The 22,559-nt window shown below is 48.0% G+C and overlaps 2 protein-coding genes across 3 annotated transcripts; one reads left to right on the top strand and one right to left on the bottom strand.

Annotated features, from left to right (window-relative positions):
- The first annotated feature begins 16 nt into the window (after positions 1–16).
- On the top strand, positions 17–12,280 carry LOC115315645 (V-type proton ATPase subunit C). Its single transcript, XM_029974889.4, has 13 exons — positions 17–126; positions 502–655; positions 717–784; positions 887–972; positions 1,515–1,609; positions 2,853–2,944; positions 5,585–5,683; positions 5,760–5,828; positions 7,265–7,357; positions 8,461–8,554; positions 10,709–10,806; positions 11,217–11,346; positions 12,019–12,280. The coding sequence occupies exons 2-13, from the start codon at positions 521–523 to the stop codon at positions 12,112–12,114; spliced, it is 1,155 nt and encodes a 384-aa protein (XP_029830749.2). The 5' UTR covers positions 17–126; positions 502–520; the 3' UTR covers positions 12,115–12,280.
- LOC8034265 (S-methyl-5'-thioadenosine phosphorylase) lies at positions 12,184–21,158 on the bottom strand. 2 transcript variants are annotated; one of them, XM_029974890.4, is made up of 9 exons: positions 20,993–21,158; positions 20,631–20,717; positions 20,508–20,566; positions 19,361–19,528; positions 17,228–17,330; positions 16,400–16,552; positions 15,532–15,618; positions 15,346–15,468; positions 12,184–12,337 (listed from the first exon to the last, which is right to left on the bottom strand). In XM_029974890.4, the coding sequence occupies exons 1-9, from the start codon at positions 21,008–21,010 to the stop codon at positions 12,308–12,310; spliced, it is 828 nt and encodes a 275-aa protein (XP_029830750.2). In that variant the 5' UTR covers positions 21,011–21,158; the 3' UTR covers positions 12,184–12,307. The 2 variants fall into 2 exon arrangements, with proteins under 2 accessions (XP_029830750.2, XP_040360075.1); XM_040504141.2 differs by having other exon boundaries at positions 15,346–15,618; positions 20,993–21,156.
- Positions 21,159–22,559: the final 1,401 nt, after the last annotated feature.

Raw genomic sequence — 22,559 nt, 5'->3', positions numbered from 1 at the left:
TGCAGTATCACTCATTCGGCAAGCAACACTGGAAGGCTGCCGCAAACAGCAGTGGGGCAGTCACGGGATTTGGGAAGCTGTCGTCCTGCAGTTTCAAACGGTTTCACCAAAAACCTTTCTGTCTCGGTGAGTCCTTCGTTCATACATTCGAGATCTCATGTTTCCTGCTGCCGTTTCATGCAACAAACCATTGCTTTGTGCCGGAGGCATCCGCTGTGAGGGCATTCCATAGGCGGGATGCGTAAAGAAACGAAACATTGTCAGGGTATTAAGGCAGATCTCGCTCCTGGGCTTTGTTATTCTTTTATTTATTTTAATGACTCGCGTCCCATACGCCCTAAAGAATTATAAGGGATAGTAATTATTTATTAACGATACGTTCTGAGACGGGCAGCGTTCGTTCCGAGAGGTGCAGCTAAGAGCGCTCGCTTCGCCAAACTTTTCCTGGGTTGTGTCGCCCCGTCTCAAATTTTTGATTGCAAAGAAAAACATTACACACAGCTGTCAGACGCCTTGAACCATGACTGAGTTCTGGCTCATCTCGGCTCCGGGCGAGAAAACCTGCCAACAGACTTATGACAAGCTGCTCAGCGTCACAAGCAACAAGCAGAACAACCTCTCGACCTGCTACAAGTTCCACCTTCCGGACTTGAAGGTGAGCTTCTGCTGAATCACCACTCCTCCCCCTAACCCCCCCTTCCCCCCTTGGCTCGCAGGTGGGCACGCTAGATCAGTTGGTTGGCCTCTCGGATGACTTGGGAAAGCTCGACACCTATGTCGAAAGGTTTGCCGCGTCCGCATTAGGGCTGAAGCTCAACAAAGTTTGCAGTCTTAACTTTTTACTCTTTTATTGATATGATCTTTGTTGCACGCTTTTTCATACCAGCATCACTCGAAAAGTGGCCAGCTATCTGGGGGACGTGCTTGATGACCAGAGGGACAAACTAGCTGACAACCTCCTTGCCAATGGCGGTAAGGATATCAGTGTGATGTCTCTGTTTTATTTTTTTCCCTGAGGGAAAGGTCATTGTCTTGAAAATGCCGCATACAAAAAAAAAAGAAAGAAAAAGTTGCAAAAACGAATCGTTTTCGGTCATGTGTATGCTTCCATACATTGAAGGCATTGGTTTTATTTGTGCGAATGTGTATTGCAATATGTAAATCATGCTCAGAGTTATCCACCTAATCGACGCAGATTAAGGTTTGCCATGCAGAAGACTCAACTTTTCTCGTAATATGTTCCCTGGTGTACTAGGATTGGTCTCTTTTTGCGCGTTTGTTCCGAATTCGAGGATTTGATTTTATGTAGCAAAAATTCCATAAGTCTAGGGTGCCAGGTTTGTGGAACTTTGCAAGAAACTCAAGGATGGGTATAATTACCATCGTGCCCAAGTTTTTTATGTGTCTAGGTTTGCATAAAATCTTTTAAATGTGTTGCCACATCTATTGGTCTGCTGGAGTGCAGCCCATCCAACGGCTTGGTGGCCTTAAACTGCCATCTGCTCACACTGCAGTGGGGCTGGAGGCCTACCTGACCCGGTTTCAGTGGGACATGGCCAAGTACCCCATCAAGCAGTCCCTCAAGAGTATCACTGAAATCATCAGCAAGGCGAGTGAATCCTCGCTTTGGTGTCCAGGCCGGCACCCTCCAAATGCCCTTGCGTTTATTAAAAGTCAAAATTGGCACCGACTGTTGTCTGCCAAGTCCCATAATGCATGAAGTGCAGTATTGAAAGAAGACATTAAATTTTTAAGAGCATCGTTGATTGATGTCAAAAAACCCGATGTCACACAACATGGTCATATGTTTCTATGTCACATGACATCGTGTGACCTGACATCATTGTTGTCATGATGTCACGTGATTTGACATATTGTGGGGTTGAGTCATGATGTGAGGTCACGTTACACGGTGTCCCATGTCTCCAATACTCGACACTGTGCCACGCGAGTTTACAGTCAAACCCATTTATAACGTTTAGCAGGAAACATTACGATAAGTTTGATACAGCAAGTAATTCGATATAGCAAAAAACATTTACAACGCACTTTCATGCTGCGTTCGTTGTAAGGCAAGAGCTTCTCTTTCTTCCTCATCTCTTCGCTTCCGCATTGTAACAATGCACCTGAAAGTTTTCTTTTTTTTTTAAGCTTATCTCCTCTTCTGAATCGCTTCTCTTCATGGGCAACCGTTTTGGGATGAAGAGTTCCTTTTTTATGCGCGTGCGTGCGTAGTGAAGTTTTTAGCTTTCTCCCCTTTGAATCGCTTGTCTTCGCTCAATTTTGTTTGCAACTTGAGCTTTTGGAATTTTCTTTCTTTCCTACTTTTTTGAGGGGAAGGGACAGGCTAGAAGATGATTGTTGTCGCGTCTTTGGAAGCCTTCTCGGGGGAAAAAAGTTAGATATAGCCAATATGTTGTTCGTTATAAAAAGTAATTTTTACATGCATTGTTATTTAAATTTTCAGTGAGTTCGATATCAACAATAATTCGCTGTACGTGGGTTCATTCTAAACGGGTTTCACTGTAAGTCTCTCACGGCATGGTCAAGTGCCATGACATCATGGGGTCAAGCTGAGGTGTCACGTGACATTAATATGTGTGTATACGCCAACGCAGTTGCCACGTAAAATCAATTGGTGTATGCACACCAATTCAATTTCTATATGAAAGTGATTGGTGTATCGGCATCAATCGGTGTATATACGCACATTCAATTTTGCCCCTACACTTAGCGGGAAAATGCCTCCCACATAACCTGTAACATGTGACGGGCAGATGCACGAATTTCTGGGAGCAGGCATTCCGTGAAGATGAATTCTATGTTTTAATAACAATGTCTATTGCCTGCAGCAAGTGTCTCAGATCGATGGAGACCTCAAGAGCAAGTCGGCTGCTTACAATAACCTCAAGACTCAGCTCCAGTCCATCGAACGCAAATCCACGTGAGTTTGTTTTTCCGTCCGCTTGCCGCCACCGTTTCCTTCTCGGCTTTAGAGGTCCCTTCGTGCCGTAGAAAGCATCCTAGATTTTAGTTTTTTTGTTTTTTTTTTCAGCATCACTTGACAGGCAGCGAAAGCAATGGCTTCAATAGCCCATTCGGAACATTAAAAAGAGCCCCTTGACATTGTACCGTCAGGGTACACTCCTTTCGTGGAGAGCAGTCACATATTTTGCTCCATTGCTCCGATTGGCTCTTGGGGACTGTAGGTTTTGTTCTTTGCCGAAGAAGTGGACTATAATGCTCCTACTATTTCAAATACTGACTGCTTTGACTGTAGTTTGCCTCACCCATCGAACAGCCAGGGGCCGCGACGTCCAATCACGGTTAAAGTCAGCGAGCAGTGTGAGGAAACTGCAGACGAACACTGGAGACAGGATAGATGCTGAGCTCGCAACTCATCATTTCATCTAGAAGAGAAGAAGGAAGATGATGCAACCAACAGGCACATACTTATGGCTAGAGAACTCTAGGGCGCAGGGCGATGGCTTCAGCACGTCGAAGCGTTTAAAAACGAAACTTCCTTTTCAGATAGTGTAACAGAAGGGTGGCTTAACCAGTGCTCCCTCTGACCTTCTATAGTATACACTTCGTAAATTTCTTTGGAGAGCTTTTTCCTTACGTCGACCAACGATAGCGGCGCTGGCCAGATTTGAATTACATGTGCAGGCTCGACAGTGCAGAGGCAAGTGCCCCCCCACCGTTTACCTCATAGACAGGTTATATTCACGTAGCTTAATACATCTTCCTGTCTGTCCCACGTACGGCCTCACACATGTTAAGGGAATGCTGTATACCACGCACGAGCTAAAGATCACAAACTGTATAGCATGTTTCTGTTTACATTTCACTCAAGGTAGTTTTTCCAAATTTAAGCGCACCTTGGAACAAATCTGCGCTATTTTTTGAGGTCCTGAAGAAACAACTGGAACTTAAAATCTTTGGGTGACTCGTTGCAATTATTTAACACTCAATATAAAAAAAGACAAATATAATATTTCACTCTAATAAAAAAAGAACTAAGTATGATAACTGTAATATTTATAAGAATAATTGTGTTATTGAGCAAGTAAGTACATTCAAATACCTGGGAGTAATATTCGTCAGCTACCTCAACTGGCAACAGCGCATAACTTACGCCTGTCAAAGATTAACATATGCATGTTACATTGTATTGCTAAAGGCTCGGAACTGTTTCGACCCTCACACTTTAAAAATAATTTACTTTTGAATGTTTCAAAGTCACTTCAGATGCAGTACAAAAGCTTGGAGTACGACCTTCGATAGTGACCTCGTGCCAGTGATTAATTTATAGAAAAGAGTAGAATTAGAATAAAAACCACTCACATTACACATCAGAAGTGCACATTTTATGTAATCAACTTTGCATTCTTACATTCCGAGAAATAATAAAACACAAAATTGTTACGATGTTCCACGGAGTTGTAACTGATAACAACCCCCTTCCAATAACAATACTTTTAAAAGGTACACATCTAACTAGAGGTAAATTTATCTGGGCAATCTAATCTTCCATCATGTCATAATATTTATGAGGGGAGGCTAATCAAGTTTTGCGGCACAAAATAATAGAGCACCCTTCCGAATAATCTTCTATGTTCGCCTAATTTTAGTCAAGCTCTAGACCAGTGGTTCTCAACCATTGATGTCTCGCGGATTCTTGGGGATCGGCGGAGATGACGGAGGACCCCGTTTGAGGTGAGGGGAAGGGAACTGTATTGGTTAATTTTGATAATGATCTAATAAATGGATATAACTAAGGGCCGGTGTGAAGTAGGTTTCTCTCATTGACATACACACGAGAAAACTCACCCGAAAATTGGAATGTTTCTTTTCAGTCGGATTAAAGACGACTTTTATTGCCAGACTTGACTGACGAGGCAGGGCTTTCCGAACCCCATTTCAGAACCTCCGCTCCAAAACACTACTCTCTTTCTTAAATAACCTTCCCCCTTGTAACGATCGTCTTGGTTTAATTAAATTTGTATTGCTCCTACGATTATATATGTTTGTTGCATATTTTTGTTTGTAGAATTTCCGTATAGATTCTTACTAACCTGCATTGCTCATCCTGTGCCGTATTATAGTGAACCCAAACTACCTAGCCAATTCGCTATGGGTGTCCGTGTCTTCTCAATAAAAATGTATTTGTATCTCGATGGTAATGAAAACTAATTGAGCTGAATTGAAATGCCTCTATATTAATTAACCCTGGGACTAGGGAGACGAAAATAAGGTACCATGCAACACTCCTAGTCTTGGGGTTTAGACTGTGGTGTTTTCGGACTAGCCTGTCTGCATACTTTCGCTTCTTGAAAGTAAATAGTCTGCTAAAAAATTCCAGGAAGCAAGGCGGTAAATTGGCCTAGTTGGGGATCATTGAAGATTCTGAAAAACGACGCTCAAAGGGACAGGGCAAAAGGAAGGAACGCAGCGTGTGTTTGTCCCGCGTCGCTTCCTTTCTGTCCCATCCCTTTAAGGGCCGTTTTTCGTGAAATTGCGAGTAGAGTTCCAGGTTTGGTGGCAATAGTCTCCGGCGTGACGGTGCTCTCTGCCCTTGCAGGGGGAGCCTGCTGGTCCGTAGCCTCGCCGACCTGGTGCGCAAGGAGCACTTTGTGATCGGGTCGGAGTACCTTACCACCCTCCTTGTCGTGGTGCCAAAGTAAGTGGGGAATTGAGTTGGGGGGCCAGGCGGGCGTCTTCCGCTTTGACCTACTTCAGCCCCCGACATCTTGCAGGATGCTCTACAAGGACTGGTACGCCAAGTACGAGAAGCTGGCAGACATGGTGGTGCCAAAGTCTTCCCAGTGAGTCCTTGCATCTCGTGCGAAGTACTAGTTCGAGTTTATCATCTTCAAAGACATCTGTCGGACGTATTACACGAGGAAAGGAGCGAACGAGTCGACAAAAGATTTCAATAAATATACCGACTAGCAATTTTATGGCAAACAAGTACACAGACCGAATACCACACATCCGAAAACGCTTTGGGCTTGGAGCAGTACGAAAGATGGTTACTATCGATTACTACGAGGGGCGTACCATATTGATTTACAATGAATTTTTTTACCGCAAGTACCGGTCACTCTGAGGTCTGCACATTTCTTGAGATTTTCCCTGGAGCCGAATGCCCTTGCACCACCTGTGTGACAGCCGCTTGGACAGTTACTTCCGTCTCATCAATGACTGAAAATGGCGTCCTCGCGGGTTTTTTTTTTCATGCCACCCAACAGATGATGACCACTGGGGGACCGGTCGGGCCATACGCACGCCCGACCAAGCTTTGGCTGGGTTCTGTCGGGTGCGCCGCTTAATCACGGTGTCGTGCGCATTCACGTGATGCAGTGATTGCCGGTGTCTGATTGGGTTCGGTCGGTGGGATGTTTGGTTGCGCGTTGGGTATGTCCCGGCCGGGCCCCCAGTGGTCATCACCTGTTGGGTGGCGCAAAAAAATACCTGCAAAGGCGTTGTTTTGTGGTCATTAATACGCCGGAAGCAGTTGTCCTGGTGTGGGTGTCAGGCGCTCCCAAAAAATGGTTTCGTCTGGGCTTGGAGAGGCCACCACACAGGTGGTGTGAGGGCGTTTGGCTCCAGGGCTGCCGTGAAGGTGAACATGTGCGCCGGCTTATAAGTGACCGGTATCTGCAGAAGAAAACTGAATTGTAAATGAATATACTAGTATGCCCCTCACAGAAATATCAGTTGACAAATTCCATTCACTGATGCTTAGCGAGAGGGGGAAGTTTGTGTCGATAAGTTTGCGATTGTAGTAGTTCAATTTTGAGGGGTTAATTGAAAGGATATCGTAAAGTGGCGCATCTCTCAAGAAAATTGCTTGAAGTCTTACAGAGACTAGAGAACCAGCAATGAGCACTGCGACGCAAAGAGACTTGGAAAGCCGGTGTAGTCTTGTCCATGCGTTCAAATTATCGTTGTCTACCCATTTCTGCGTTCCACCTTTGGTCAAATTTATGTTTCGTGGATTCTATTTTATTGTCAGCTAAGATGCGCCACAGGTGCCTCGTTTCACTGCACACAACCGAAAAAGAGTGTTAGGGAAGCCCCGAGACTTTTTTTGTGCAAGAAAAAAGCCGTGTTTTTTTTTTTTGCAAAATTATTTTTTGTTGGTGGATTTTTATGGGTTATGTTTGCGTAAAAATGAAGGCAGCCATCAATATCTTGTGGGTTTCCCTTGCTGGTACGGGGAGCTGAACCAAAGCAAGTCGCGATCGCATTTGCGCAGGCTGGTGTACGAAGATCAGGAGCACGGCCTGTTCACCGTAACCCTCTTCTTCAAGGTGGTGGAGGAGTTCAGGCTGCACTGCCGGGAGAACAAGTGAGTGCCCCAAGATGCGTGCGGGCGTCCGACACTTGTCAGTTGTTACCTCAGCCATGCGGGGCCTTGGCGCTACCTAAGGCACTTTAGACGGGCTAGTTGAAGAAATTCTACATCCACAGTGCTTTCAAGTGCCAGTCCCAAGAGCTAGGCTTTTGTTTGCATTTGGGTCCGTAGCATACCTTGACATCACCTTGTTAATTGGACACGGTGCGACTGTAGACTTTAACCCTTTCTTGTCGAATGTTGCCTACAGGCAACAAACTGCATAATTCTTTTTTGTTTAATGGTTTCGGTTTTATTACGCTTTTTTTTTTAATCTAGTAGTCTGGCAACCTTTTTAGAAATTGAAACTAGAGCGCCATCTAGTGAAAAAAATAGGCAAATAGTTGAGGAAACAAAAGAAGTTTGGCGCGCAAAGGCTTGGCGACCGAGAATGGCAGAAAATGTGGATAAGTGTTTTTCTCTGACCACTAATATTTTACGACAGGTGAACATCTTCCTTGAGGCTATCGTATGTGGAGATCTTATTAACATTTAATCGTGATCCATGTAGAGGTTGTGCAAGGAAGCCACTTTCGGACTTTTGCCTGGTGTTGCCCACAGGCAACAGAGCTGTAGCTTGCAAATTTACCGTACAATTTTTTTTTTACTTCAGCTCTGTTCTTTTGTTAAATTTTGTTAGACATTACTATCTTAAAAAATTAATGTTTCAAACAATTTTTGTATATCTCGTCAATAAAGGGTTAATCTATTTTGTCACAAAGGATGGTTACTTTGTGTGACTTTACTGAAAGGGCTGTCTCTAATCACTGGGGGTCTCATTTTCACAAACCAGTGACAAGCTGCTAAGGCCCATTGACTCTCCTGTAAAGAGACTGAGTTATAGCACCAGAAAAGGTTTCATAGGTCACAAATGGCATCTCCCAGGATAAGCACAAATGTTGTTGCAGTCTTGCCAGTTTGGTATCCAGCCTTTTAGCAGGAAAGTCGGGGGGGTCCGTTATCAAAGACTCGAGATGCGCGGGCCGTCCATCTAAAAAATCGAGGGTTATCGTTTGATTTTGCACATATGCCAGGGTTGAACGGCGGACTCTTTGCAGGTTTGTGGTACGGGAATTTGTGTACGACGAGTCGGCGCTTTTGGCGGGCAAGAACGAAATTGCCAAGCTGGAGAGCGACAAGAAGAAGCAACATGTAAGTGGATCGCTATGGCACAAGCTTGGGGCTGCGGGAGTTTACTGTCACACCCGAGATTGAGGCAGAGGCTTGATCTGGTAATGGGAGCTTTCTAGGGAGCCTATTTGTATTGCCAAGTGTGTTGTTGCTGGAAGGGTACAATCATACTTCCATGGGAACAACAATTTCCACAATCCGTGCCATAAAAAGCAGTTTCACTTTCAACAAATGAATAGCATTACTAGAACTGTAATTCATTAAGCACCATCAGCTTCGCACATCGATAGCAGAATTGGTTCTTTGATCACTTTGTAATTCTTTCTCGGTTTGTTTGCTTTGATGTTGTGATCATTAGAACTGACAAGTACACAGTGGCGACCCGCAAGCCCCCTAGAATCTATTTCTTCCGCCATCAAAGGCTCTAGAGCCAAACCTGTGCCGAGAGATTGATCGGAGTACATTGAGAAAGAAATCCTTACGCACTTGTGTCTACTGGCGTCTTGAACATGCAAGCCTCCTCCATCCTCCGCTCCATGGTATCTTCAATTTCCTCCTTCGTAGGCCCAAAGAAGGCTGCCATTAGTTTGGCACAGATGCCATGCGCTGAGATGATGATTGTCGTGTTAGAATATTCGAATAGTAGTTTCGAATAATACACTATTGGACATTCGTTTTGATGTGAACTGCGATATTTCCACTTTTCAAAATGTTGATTGTGGCAAGTTTGCCCCGTGTCGCGCGCTTTTTGCCGCCGAGCACCCGAGCACTGCGGGGAAGCAATGCACGCGGAGCTCCCAGGTATTGCTTCCCCGCAGCGCACTCCATGGGTCGAACTGCCGCGATTATGCGAGAGTATGTTAAAGGGAAGCTAAAGCGGTTCTGCATTTGAGTCAAAACACTTAAATCGTGTCCAGTTGGCTTCCAAGATCACCAATATTGAGATTATTTTTCAGTTTGGTGCACAAAGGTTGCAGAAATTTATTTTCCAGGTACCACTGAAGCCTCTTTATTTTGGAGCGTCATAAAAGGAGTTGTCGGAATCTCCGCCCATTGCGGATCTTCAGCGCCTATCAAAGCTACGCACACACACGCTCGCTATTTTTTAAAGGCAGGTCAGAAACAGATGTTGTGATATGGTGCCAGCGGGGGGGAATATACCTGGCAAGCTTGTGATTGCTTGCGCTGCCTACACTCTGGACGGCTCTTGGCGGCCCAAAGATCCTTTTTAAGAACCTCTTCAGCTTCCCTTTAAGCAGCGATGTCTCGACAGCCCACATTCATCATTCATGCTTGTTTTTTCTCATTTTGTCAAATTTTAAATAGAAAAAAATATTTGTATATAGCGAGCAGGTTTATAAATCCCCCAATTAGGAAATCTGGACAAATGTCATTTACATGCCACAGTTCGTATAGTTATGTTAAAATTAACAGCTTCGAAGTGGACAAGTGCAAGGTTGGGAACAACCTTCTCAAATTCGGCTGAATTTTCATTTAACCACGGGTAGTGAAAGACTAAGAAACTGTATGATATTCGATTTGAAAATATTCGGCCAAAACCACTATTCCCTTCAAACTCAAAATCCACTGTTCGCATGTGCCTAAAGGATAGTGATCAGATTTGTGGGACTGAATTTTGAAAAGGGTCTATTGTAGTGCGATTGGGACACTCACTTTTCTGGCAACACTGACAGTGCCGAGACCTAGCAGCAGTATAGACTAGGGAGTCTTCATGTGCGCTTTGCTAGGGCGATGCCACCCTTTGCAATACCACTCGCCAACAAACCAGCAGCCATTTTGGTTCTCGGCGATAATTATGGGGCTTATAACCCTCCCGTAAACAAGCACCTTATCTCACAAGTTCGGAGCAGCGTTGTGGAACCCACGGAGGGAGGATTAGCATTTTCTCCCTCGGATGGGAGGACCGATGGACACAAAGGCCACTTTCCGGCGCACGGGGAAACAATGAGAGGAAGAAAATGGCGGCGGAAGAAGGTGTGGGAAAGGGAAACAGGCAGTTGGCATCACTCTATGCGAAGCGCACATGAAGGCATCTGAGTATAGACTATTGGTAACAGATGGGTATTGTAGCGTCGCAACAACAGCCGTGTAGTGGTGCGACATGTTGCCGAGAGTCTGTGTGGGTTTGTGCTGAGCTTCCTCTCGTTCGAACAGGGTCAGTTAATCCGCTGGCTGAAAGTGAACTTCAGCGAAGCGTTCACTGCCTGGATTCACGTCAAGGCGCTGCGGCTTTTCGTCGAGTCTGTCCTCAGGTCAGTTCCAAGTTGCGTCAAACGCGATTGGCGCTTGCGCCGCAATCTTTTCGTGAAACACAATGACGCCATTTTTATGGAACAAGTTTGTTATATTGATGCAACTTATGCTGCTTTGTACAAGGAGGCAGACGACACTCTCGTGCGGCAGCGAGTGCGACAATAGGTATTGAAGAGCGTTGGGAACACACGACACACTCTCGGGAAGAGCGTACATTCGTTCAAAGCAGACGTGAAGAAAGTACAGGCCCCACTCAGTGTAGGCTTTGTCACGTGGTGGGTGTGGCGGGTGTCTCGCAAAACTGTGGAAGGCAGAGTGACATAACTAGGATGCGAAGATGACGCAGAGAGCACTCGGTGCTCGACACGCCGAATAAAAGATGGAGGAGACTAAGAAAGTCCCTCTGTAGGTACGGGCTGCCAGTGAACTTCCAAGGCATGCTACTGCAGCCGCAGAAGAAGACCGCCAAGCGGCTCAGGGAGGTGCTCAACCAGCTGTACAGCCACCTGGACACCAGCATTGCCGCCGGACCCATCGACGTGAGTGGCCGCAAAACCTTGCGAGTCCTTACTTCTTTATTTTTGCGCGGATGGTTTGTGGCTCCTGGTATCTAGGGGAACGGAGCGGCTAGGGAACTGCAGTTATGGTGCCGCAAAAAGACCGAGATACATGCAGGGAGTCTTCTAGCCCTATTCGGGCGTGGACAAATACCAGCAAACCGACTGCAGTGAAACTTGTCACAAAGGCGCCTTGAGGTAGTGAACTTGTCATATCCAAATTTCAGCTGTGTGTGCTTATGAACAATAATTTAGGGCTAAGAAAACCTCTACTTTTCCACGCACAGGGAGTAAAACGGTAAAAACCGTCTGGTTTTGATGCTGCCACCCGCAAACGACAGGACGTACGGCAAAAGCGCGAACACTTCTTTGCGACGAACACCCAAAAGCAAACAAGAGCGTGTTTGCCACCATGTGCGTCTAGCTCCCTCAACCGGATGATTTTTACCGTTTTTCCTCCTAAAATTTACTCATGAAGGTTGACTGTAATAGATGCACTGCCTAGCTAAATAAACCGTTGTGAAAAGTTTAATTATACAATTCTTTTTTCATATTTTATGTAGAATGAATCTATATGGGAAGTGTGCTAGCCGCGTCGAGTTAAGATCTCTGCTCGAGTCTGCCGAAAAGGACATCTCCATCTTGTTTGTGCAGGACATTCCTGGTCTGAACCTGGGCCAGCAGGAGTACTACCCGTACGTCTACTTCAAGATCTGCACCGACATGGCAGACACGCACACGCGCGTCTGAGGGGGCCTTTTCTCTTCGACACACGCGTGTCTAGTCAGGAGTTGCCCGGTGACGCGCACCAGGGCCTCGTTGTCTGTGCGGAGACATTCCAGATGTTTTATTTCAAGTTGTACAGGATAGCTCGTCTGATCGTGGAAACCGCCCGCAATAAATAGGTGGGCTCCAACTTGTGCGTTGTCCGGACCAGGCTTGCTCACTCCATCACAGACTCTTTGGCAGTTTCCTGGGGAGAAAAAAGTAACTGTAACACCCTCCCTTCAGAGAGTGCAACTGTAGCACCCTGCGCTAAAAGAGTATAACTGTGACATCCCATCTTAGAAGGGTGCAACAGTGGCACTCAATCTTAAGAGTGCAACTGTAACACTACCCTAGAAGGGTGCAACTCTAACATTCTACCCTGAAAGAGAGCTACTGTAACACACTATTTTGGGAAGTTGGAAGATGGGCATAATATAATCTTCTTTGGGAAGCAAGAGTAATAATACAAACACCTTTCAAGGGAAAAAGATGCGAGGGACACAACAGTCATCAACATCAGTCATACTTGGCAGCAGATGACATTAGGATGCCAGCAACAGTAAACATAGTACTGTAAGTAACTTATATTTCGTAACCTATATTTAAAAGTTGCAAATAAATGGAACATTGTGTAAATACTATTCGCAACTCCAGCCTGCTGCTCGCCCTCTCGTGGACGAACAAAGAACCAAAGACTGTTTGTTGAGCTTGGTGCCTCGGTGTTGCTATTATTGCATGGTTCTGGTCGGCGTGTTTGCGCGTGACGCAGTTTTAACGTAAAAAATGAACACGTTTAAAGGGATACTTCAACGAAATTTGAAATAATATAATAATAATAATATAAATAATAGGTTGAATATGATCCACAATATCCATAAATGACAATCGCACATTTGTATTTTGAGCCTGCTGGCTGTATTTTTCGTTATAAACGGCCCACTCTGGCAAGCGCTCGGAGAAGGCCCAGCTTAGAGCACGTGACATCCAACGCAATCGTGACGTAGGTCGTCTCAAGACGAGCAAAGCTACGGCGAGGCTGACGTCGAGAGGATGGCCTTGTCGTTCCAGCCACCGAAGCGGCTGCTTTTGTACAAATTTTGGGTGACGGGTTAATCTCCTCTAATCTTGTAGGGGGACAATAACGCCTTCTGCGACACACAAGAGGCATTCTCGGGAAAGGGGAGTTCCTCCTGCCCCTCTTCTCTCGTCGTGGCCGGAGACGACAACCTCCGTCACTAGCTGTCAAGGTTCCTAGACGGGCATTACAAGCGAGGCGTTAGCGACATACACCAGGTGCTCTTTGCTGATTGTTTAATTCGTTTTAAAATTCCTTTTCGTGACTTTTTTTAACAAGATATTGGTATGTTCGATGTGATGCTGCTCCTTTGAACACATATAGACCAAAAAAAGAGCGCCGAAATTTCGTTGTTGTATCCCTTTAAAATATGAATTCTCACGTTCCGCCTCGCAGCAGCATTGCACGAAGGGAGAGGTTTAATTTCATCAGGGACTTCACGTATGTCCCATATGCTGCAAATTTCTGGTCTTGTGGTCGCCAGCCCAATCTGTGCTCAAAGTGACGGCAAACACTCCCGCTATGTTGAACAATAGGCAATGGGAATGGGTTTGCGTTTTAAGGCCGTTTTGGGGAACATGACCATTTGCTCCAAGCACTTTCAAACAACAGAATATGCATGCTTGGTTTCAGGTTATTACAAAGGCAAATAAAGAAATGCTTGGAGCTTTTACGCGCGTCCGTGTTAGCCAACCGTTTGCGACGCGAGCTTAGAACGGGCAGTTTTGGCGAGGCGGGCCACAACGTTGCATATATCGTGGTAGACAATTGTGCGGTATAGCGAGAGATTCCGTTACGATGGATCAATAAATAAAACCCCTAAGCATGCCAATGATGGTAATACATAGGCAGTTTTAGCGTAGCGTTACCGCAGGCTACCTTTGGCTACCGGCAACTCACCTGGCGCGCGTTGAAAATTATGCTTCTAAGGTACAGCGCAAGCTTCTGGTTGCGATGCTGCACCGCATGGTAGTCTGCTGTCAGTGCAGTTTCATCGCTCGTTGCAATACTAAAACCTCGGCTATGAGCATGAGTTGTGAGCCTGTGACACAAGACATCAGTACTGTGAAGGCTGCTCTTCCGAAGCTTGACGGTCACCGTGCACGGCTCACTTTTTGGAGCACGAACAAAGTGCAAACACCACAATATCATCGCCCTCAAATATATTTTGCCACAAACAGCGACATGGCCGGTGCCCTGAATGCACTCGCCCTCCACAAAGCTTCCCAAATTGAAGTTTCTGCAACTTTTAAATATCAACACGCTCGTTTTCCAAGCGCACATCATCATCTCCGTCACGTGTAACTTAGCATTCGTAGATAAATAATTTTTAGCGCAGTGACCAGCGTCAACGAGCAGGTGCACGGGAAATCCTGGAGAATCTATCCCAGTCTCTTCTGCCATCTTGGAACTACCGCCTCGCCATCTATAGGGCATCGGAGTTGCGAATATTAGTAACCATATATGGGGCCCAATAAACAATTCATGGTCCCGATTATGAAATTCTTTTACCATAGGTATTTCTGAGTGCAACATTCTGAAGAAAACTTGAGAAATATTAAACCTGCACATTCGGCGCTGTTTACAGTACGCCCACATTTTTTACTCTCTGCATTACGGTTTGCAGCGACAGCCGCTTAGATTTCCTTATTCCGAGTGCAGTTCTAATCAAAATCTAAAAAAGTGAAAGCCGTTTAAAACTCCCTGTAATCCCGAATTAGAGTGCAGCTCTTGAGGAGGAGGGAAGGGTATTGGAGGGGTCTCACGTGACGATGACAATGCCAATGATGTCATCAGTGACGATGACAATGTGGATACCGATGACATCATTAGTGACATCACTGATGACGTCATCAGTGATGATGCGGATGCCGGTGATGTCATCAGTGACAATGACGTCATCAGTGATGATGCGGATGCCGTTGATGTCATCAGTGACAATGACATCATCGGGGGGGGGTCATGTGACCCCAAAGGGGGCTCGCGCGGCGCATTATGGGACATTTCATATAATGCACCGCGCAATTACGCTGATGCCGACGCCGCTCAAGCCGGAAACGGGCGCCCAAGAGCTGCGCTCTAAAATGCTGCGTGGAGGTGACGGAGACGAGCAATGCCACTAAAGAGATGCGGCTTGCCTGGGCGGCGTGGATGGCCGCCGTCCAGTCTTCGGCCGCGATCCTCGGGATGGCCGCCCGCAGAATGCGCAGCGCTCGCTCGCTGTTCTCCTTCATCGTCTCGAGCACCTGCTTCACGTCCACCTGAAAAAGGGCGCGCAAGCGGCAATGTGCGGAGACGACTGCGGAGGTCGAGGCGGAACCCACGTGTGCCAAGTCGGTCCGCCAACTGTCGTAGTCTGTCGGCAGGGCAATGGCAGCGTACAGCAGGCCGGCCTCCTTCGCGAGCACCACCTGCATGCCGCAACGACCGTTTGCGATATTTGTATGCCGCTTTTTGATGCGGAAGCTAACTCAGATTTGGCGTTCGAGTTGCGCGCGGCAGAGTCTGCCTCCTACCGAACTGATTGCTTGCACGGACTGCGTCATCGGGGTGTCTGGAATAGCCCTGTGCAGCACTTCCTCACCGCGGTCCGTGCGTTCTCGGAGTCGTTGCGAGAAAAAGTTGTAGAGGGTGAAGAGGTGGATGCTTACTTCCCTAGTCGAGCAGATCTACATTTAATACGGCAGCATACGATTGTCGAGCGTGCGTGCGCGTAACCCGGCATCAGAAATGTGCAGCGGCTGGTGATTAATGTCCACGAGCGAAAGCTCCATCCTGGCACTTGTACCCTTCAACGGACACTACTATCTGCGCTGCCTATTAAAGTTGCGCGCACTAGCAGCTCCATTCTTTTGGGAATTGATATAAAAAACTTTCAGCCTTTCCACTCTGGTGAAAACCAGAGTGGAAAGGCTAAAAAGGTTGCCGCCATATATGAGCGAGGCCAGCAAGCCGGTTGTCTGGTTGCCGCCGTCGCTCATGGGTGGCGGTAACTATCCAGAGTTTTGTGTCGACCTTTCTTTGCGAGGGACACAATCCTGGGGAAAGTAGCCCTTAACAGCTCCACTGTAAAAATAAACTTTTGTCGGTCGTTAAAATTTTTTTTTTTGCGACACCTTGGTTCTTAATTGCGACCGGGTTCGCTGAGGTGCACCAAGGTGTTCCCAGACGACGCGGCCCGAGGAGACTTGCCTCCGGTACGGTGGTCATGTTGATGACGTGGCAGCCCCAGGACCTGAACATGATGCTCTCGGCCGCGCTGGAGAACCGGGGCCCCTCGATGGTCACCACCGTCCCCTTCTCGTGGTGCACCAGGTGCAGTTCTCGTGCCACCTGGATCAACAACTGCGGCACCCCCGTCGATTCGATTACTCCTTAGAGTCGTAGTGGCCATTTCTTGCTTCTGCCGGCAACCGAGAGCGGTCCCCCAATACCGTCCGCAAGCCGGCAGCAGTACCACAGCCCGGTTAATTCTATGCAAATCCCGTTTTAAATAAAATAGTATGGCCGAAAATAAAAAAATATATATATATTTATAGGCGAAGAGGCGGTCGTGTTTCCATTTATGGGCGACCTACTCCCACTTGGAGTATTAACGCTTCGTTCCCCAATTTTCTTGTGGCGGTCGCCATTTTGGTGCTTCGTGCAGAGCAGGCGCAATTTGTAATCGTTTGGTCCGGACGTATAGGGAAGCTCCGGCAATATCGGTTCACTCTGCCACAAACAGTTCTAGCATTTCCGAAGGACAAGAACCGCTTTCTGCGATTTCCGACGAAGGCTCGATAATTACTTTCTCTACTCCGAAACATAGCATAGTGACTGGCTCTAGGCGAATTGACACCTCTTTCGACCATTTTCGTCGGCATCGTCGTTTCTTCTAACCCCGGAGTCCAAGGTTACAGATCGTGCCGCGCTCTGTAGACTTGCGTCGGGAACCGTTCTCGCCCGCGCGATCGTCTCGTTTCCCCTTTCTAGCCCGCCGTGCCCGTGCAGAAACTTCTCCGTAACAGCATGCGCTACCTTTCGAAGCTCGGGATGGAACGGGGAAGCCATGGAAAGGTGGCAGACGCCCTTCGGAGATCCCGGCTTGCCGTCGTGAAAGGTGCTTTCTCTCTTCGTCGTCCTGCAACACGAGTTGGCATTCTTTAACGAGATTGGACGGTTCCTAATAATAGTCCTGAACACATACATAATAGCGTTGCGTTCTGACACAAAGTGCGTTAGTATACGGCTGGCACCCAATCGCGTCCGGTCGGGTGCCGGCGACATAAGTCGACGGGCAGACTGCCAACGGAACACCGATGCAGCACCAGCGTGCTCGCCGATTAGACCGAGCCTCTTCCTCGAGTGCCTCCGTGTCACTCCCCGGGGGAAGAAACGCGGCATGTTCAGACGTGCGACGACGCTCTCGATGAACCGAGCGCACTCAGTGCTTCCTTAGAGGAAGAGCCCCAAACCTACGGGGGATACGAAATGTAGTTTCTCTACACTACCCGTCGCATTCTTGTTACCACTGCCTCTGCCGCGCGAGTATGGCAAATGGGAAACTTTTTTTATTTCAACACTGGGAAGCTCGTTGGCCCCAGTGGGCGTCCGGTATCTCCACTGTAGTCGAGAAATTTAGCTAGTGTGGTACCGCCGCCACAAACACATTCAAACGGGAATCCTGTGGCAACGCAACTCCAACACAAATCTTGCGGCGGTCCACTTCTGTTCGTTTTCTTTGCCGGGGGAAAGCCCGCTCCGTCGAATTTCGCCCGTGTCCTCCGCGGGGGCCTTAGGCGTGCTCGTAGCGTGGGTCCAGGCAGCCACTTGCCAGCTCTGTTGGCCGTTGGTCAATCGCTTAAGGCCTTCACTTCTTTTCAGGTCCCGAAAGGGAAGGGCTGTGTTCGAAGCTTACCCAAATAGATGCAAGCTACTCCGGCGGGTCGCGACACGCAATAATGCGGATAGAGCAACGCTGGACGTGGGTAGGTCTTCGAACGCAAAGCTACAGAACCCTTGCCCTGGAGTAAGGTAGAGTAAATTTCGGAACAAGTCGAGTCTGACGAGCACCGAGATCACCAAGAGCGGAGGAAGCGAGGAGGAAAGTCGCGATCTTGGCTCGGTGCTGTTCCAACAGACATGAAACTGCCGGATGCCTCGACTTAAAATTTTTGCTGGAGTCGTGCCGCCTCACCATTCTTGTTCGCACAGGCCTTACCCCGGGTGTCTTTAACGTGCGTCGCGTAGTAGTGATACAAGACCGCACGCCGGTACAATGCTCGTTCAGATTGAAACGGGCATGTCTGTCGGGATATAGCTGAGGATTCCTCGGTTTAGCGGCGCAAGCTGTCGCCACACACTCGGAGCTGCAGTCTGCCAAACCCCCCTGACACATGCCTGACATTGTTTACATTACCGGTTTCAATCTTCCCGGGTTTCAGCAGGTGTTTCAACAAGCTGCGACCCCTTTACCAGTCTCAAAATGAAGTTTGAATGGCTTTATAAAACATATGCTTTGTCCGGTTGCCATGGGATGTCGTTGCGACCGTACAGCACGATTGTTGCAATTTATATACTGCAAGGTGGAGCCACCGTGGCTTTCCCTCGATAAATATAGAGAGCTTTCCAGTCGTAAAACAGAGGTGATTACATTTCACGTCCACATACTGCTGCCCCGATCAACTGAGGCTGCCACCCACATATGCTTCGACCAACTGCACGGCCGCAATTCAAGTATCGAGTCTGACCACCAGCATGGCTGCTACCCGTTTCCGAGGGGATCGTGTTTGACCCATATGGCCGCAGCATAATTTCGTGGTGCTGTGGACAATCGACTGGCAAGCATTTGTTGCAATCCGCCATAAAATACTGAGCAAGTGCCCACCCACAATTCGGAGACAATCTTGAAAAATGCGTGGAGATAATTTCAATTAGCTAGTTGGGCTGAGAGACGGTGGTGGTGGTAATTATGTAGGTATTTAATGGCACAAAATGCAACCTAAGACACATTGCACTGGAGAAAATTTGCACTTGGAGGTCTAGGACGTGCTCGGAGAGGCAGTGTTCTTTCTGTATGGTGTGTGGGCGCACCTACTGCAGCCCGTGTGCAAGCTGGGTACTTTACGGTAGCCGAATTTCGGTACGACAGTTGTGGCACGGGCGCCTTGCCTGTCAATAAACTGGTCCGGGAAGACCACGTGACCCGGTGCGAAGTCCTCGTGCAGCGAGCCACAGGCTGTGGTGGCGAGGACATGGGTGCAGCCCATCTCCCGCAGCGCCCATATGTTTGCCCGGTAGTTGACGTTGGTGGGCATGATGCCGTGGTTGCGCCCGTGTCTGCGCAGAACAAAGTTGGTCGGGTGACTGCTACCGCTGGCGCAGTTCTGAAGAGCGATAAGCCGTTTAAATACGATATCAGCCCAGTGTGGCCTTCCCAGTGAGCCAACTTAATTTGTAGTTCTGATAGCCTAACATCTGTGTGCTAACCTGCTTTTGTTTTGGGAAATATATATTACTATATGCTAATTGTGCAATTGTGGCTGGTGCTCTAGTGTTCACTGGCCGCCATAAGTTATGCCTGCTCTTGACAGCACATGCTCGGAGCATGATAACTGCTGATCGCCACGCGACAAGGTCTCAGTAATTGTTTTTTTTTTTTTCGCATTTTACTTTATCTTTCTGTTATAAGCCGCCCTCCCCCCTCATGTAATGTCACTGAATGAGCTTTTGGGATTACAATAAATAAATATTGCGCCAACCAAAATAGACTGTCTCACAAACATACGTGAGACATTCATGGAGCATATATTGTGTCTGCAGAGCCATGTTTACTGCCAGGAGATGGTGTGAAGTGCATGTCGAGGGTGCAGCGGTGTTACAGAACCGAGCATCTCCCCGTCTTAATCTCGAGAAGTGCAGCTTAATAGCGTGAAATGATCAGCGCGCCATTCCAATCAATTGTGCGTACAGCTGCAACGGAAAAAGAGTAGCACAAGTGACCGACGACCAGAGCGGCAAAATCGCGACACGCGCCGATAGCGAGAGTGCAAGTCACGTTCCATGTCTCAACGCAGGGGCGGCCGGCAGAAGGCAGCCCATCCCAAAGCCCGCATTTTAACAGCTATCTTATCCCTCAATTTTCTGCCGGTCACCCCCGCATTTAGACATGCAACATGACTGGCACTCTCGCTATCGGCGTGCTCGGGAACAATAGCGCCGCTTGTCGCGATTTTGCCGCTCCGGTCATCGGTCACTTGTGCTACTTTTTTTTCGTTGCAACTGTACATTGTTCAGAGAGGGAACTATGGCTGCTCACCTTGCCAAAAGCACGCAGTCCACATGGCCGATTTGTCCCGAGACGAGCACATCGGAGGGCTGTCGATCGAAGAACACCTCAGTGATCACCAGAGAGTGAAACCCGGCGGCAGCGACCACTCACCTCTCCAAACGGCGTGGTCACCTTGTGCTCTTTCCGATGCTCCAGGATGTCTGGGTCGTCCAAACCGCTGCCCCCGATGATGCCGACCTGCAGACCGTACGCGGGGTTAGAACCATGGCGGTGGTGGTGGTGTGCCGGCTTTGCGGCCAATGCACGTGTTTTTCCTTGGCCAAGGCCTCGAAAGCTAGTATCGAGTCTCCGCTCGGGTAGCTAAAGCTTCCTTTAGCCTATTGGGACATCCGGTCACGGGCCAAGGCGTACGATCTCGCGCAAAATGGGCGCTTTTAGTCACGCGATTGTACGTCGCGTGCGGCTCGCGAGCACGGGACCCTTGGCGCGTAGCGGTTGAATTTCCTTGATACCTTGACTTTCTCGCTCATTGTGGAGATTGGCGCTCGTAGACAAGGGAGTCGCTGTCTTGTGCGCACTGTACGAGTACCGGTCGGGTTTTAATCCCGAGATCACAGACGGCGAAGGGGCGTGTCACTTTTTGAAGCAGGTGCGGTTTGTTGAAAGAACTGTACAATGTAAATACTGTGAAGACACTACGGGTCATAATTCGTGAATTCACGCCAACCCTCACCGCTGCGCAGCGCAGCGATCGGATCGCGCACAAAAGGGAGACAAGGGCTGTGTTCCAAAATTTACTCGATCCGACTCCGGAGTAAAGGTTTCGTACCGTGGCGTTCCAAAACTTACTCGAGCTCACTCGATGACGTCAAAACTCCCGTTCCAGAAGCGGGTTGTTTACTCCGGAGTAATTACTCACGCTACCCTCCTCGATCGGGGGGTAACGTCGGATCAAAGCGAGTAAATACGTCACGTGATCTGTTCGTCGTCTGCTTTCTGCGCCGACAGCCGTCAAAGCTCGCTTGCTCCGTTGGTTTTGGTGGCTGACGTTCGAAATGACAAAGAATGAGGTGCAGCATGTGTGGTTATTGCGATTTGCTGTTTTCAACGCACGAATTGACTGCATTACATCCAGACCGTGCACCTTCCCCGGGAAGGTATACTTGTTATTAGACAGTTTTAGTATAGCGTTGCTGGACCTTACGTACGCAATACGCAATAGTATAGCGTACGCTAAAAATGACCTGCTCGGACCGAATTTAGTTGTGCGTTACGGTTTCGAGTGAACACCGCGCATGATCTTGGTTAAATTTGCTAGAGCCGTAGAATTCCGCGTGCTTATAGCGCAACCATGCTCCCGGAAAGAAATATTGAAAAAGAAGAAGTGTCCAATCAATTTATTTCAGATTAAACCACGCCACAGCTGCCTCGTCAAGCGCGCTTTTCTGCGGGGTACAGGGGCTACGAGTACGAGTGCGTAGCCAAATTCGATCACGGAGCCTCCGTCACTCGTCCCGTGGAAACGGTACCTTTTATCAATGCTATCACGGAATGAAATTCATGACCCTGATGTCCAGTGCATAGCGAGAACTTCGGCGATTTCTTTTTGGAGTCGTTCGTCCGTCGGCGGTGAACTGTGGGAATAGGCTTAGCGTTGAGCAGATCGCAGCGTCGACGCCCATTCCGAGCGCCGAACATTTTCACTGTGCACTCGTTCAGCTGCACGGCGATCTGATTCGACCGCGGTAGGTCCCAGAAAGAATCGCCGAGCTGAACACCATGCAATTTCACGTAACACAGAACTCCGAAAACACCACGTCGCCCTTGCTGCGCCAGTCGAGGCAACCACCATCTTGAAACTGGCGCTCTCGTTGGGTCCGAGATCTCTCGAGAGCGCCCCGCAAGGCCCGCTAGCCAGCAACGCAAAATCCCCAGCGTTGCGTGCGTACGCAATACGCTAGCCATTTTATTGCGTTCTGCGCATGCGCACTCACGACCCGCAATTTCCTTGCGTACGCAAAGGTATAGCGTACGGTCCACTAAAACTGTCTATTATCAGAGTGCGAGCGTAAACAGGAG

This window comes from Ixodes scapularis, unplaced genomic scaffold (genome assembly GCF_016920785.2).
Source record: "Ixodes scapularis isolate PalLabHiFi unplaced genomic scaffold, ASM1692078v2 PGA_scaffold12__126_contigs__length_90152505, whole genome shotgun sequence".
In the NCBI taxonomy this organism is placed as follows: Eukaryota; Metazoa; Arthropoda; class Arachnida; order Ixodida; family Ixodidae; genus Ixodes; species Ixodes scapularis.
Note: the sequence above shows the minus strand (reverse complement) of the source record. Positions and strands in the feature narration are given on the sequence as shown.

Bases quoted from the DNA above. Each gene is read 5' to 3' on its own strand.
- LOC8034265 (XM_040504141.2), bottom strand. The intron at 20,567-20,630 runs GTGAGTGGTCGC...TTCGATCGACAG, and splicing joins TGACCACGCCGTTTGGAGAG to CCCTCCGATGTGCTCGTCTC. The intron at 17,331-19,360 runs GCAAGGCGCCCG...CTCGTGTTGCAG, and splicing joins CCGGACCAGTTTATTGACAG to GACGACGAAGAGAGAAAGCA.
- LOC115315645 (XM_029974889.4), top strand. From the start codon at position 521: ATGACTGAGTTCTGGCTCATCTCGGCTCCGGGCGAGAAAACCTGCCAA. The intron at 8,555-10,708 runs GTAAGTGGATCG...TCGTTCGAACAG, and splicing joins GCGACAAGAAGAAGCAACAT to GGTCAGTTAATCCGCTGGCT. The intron at 10,807-11,216 runs GTCAGTTCCAAG...GTCCCTCTGTAG, and splicing joins TTCGTCGAGTCTGTCCTCAG to GTACGGGCTGCCAGTGAACT.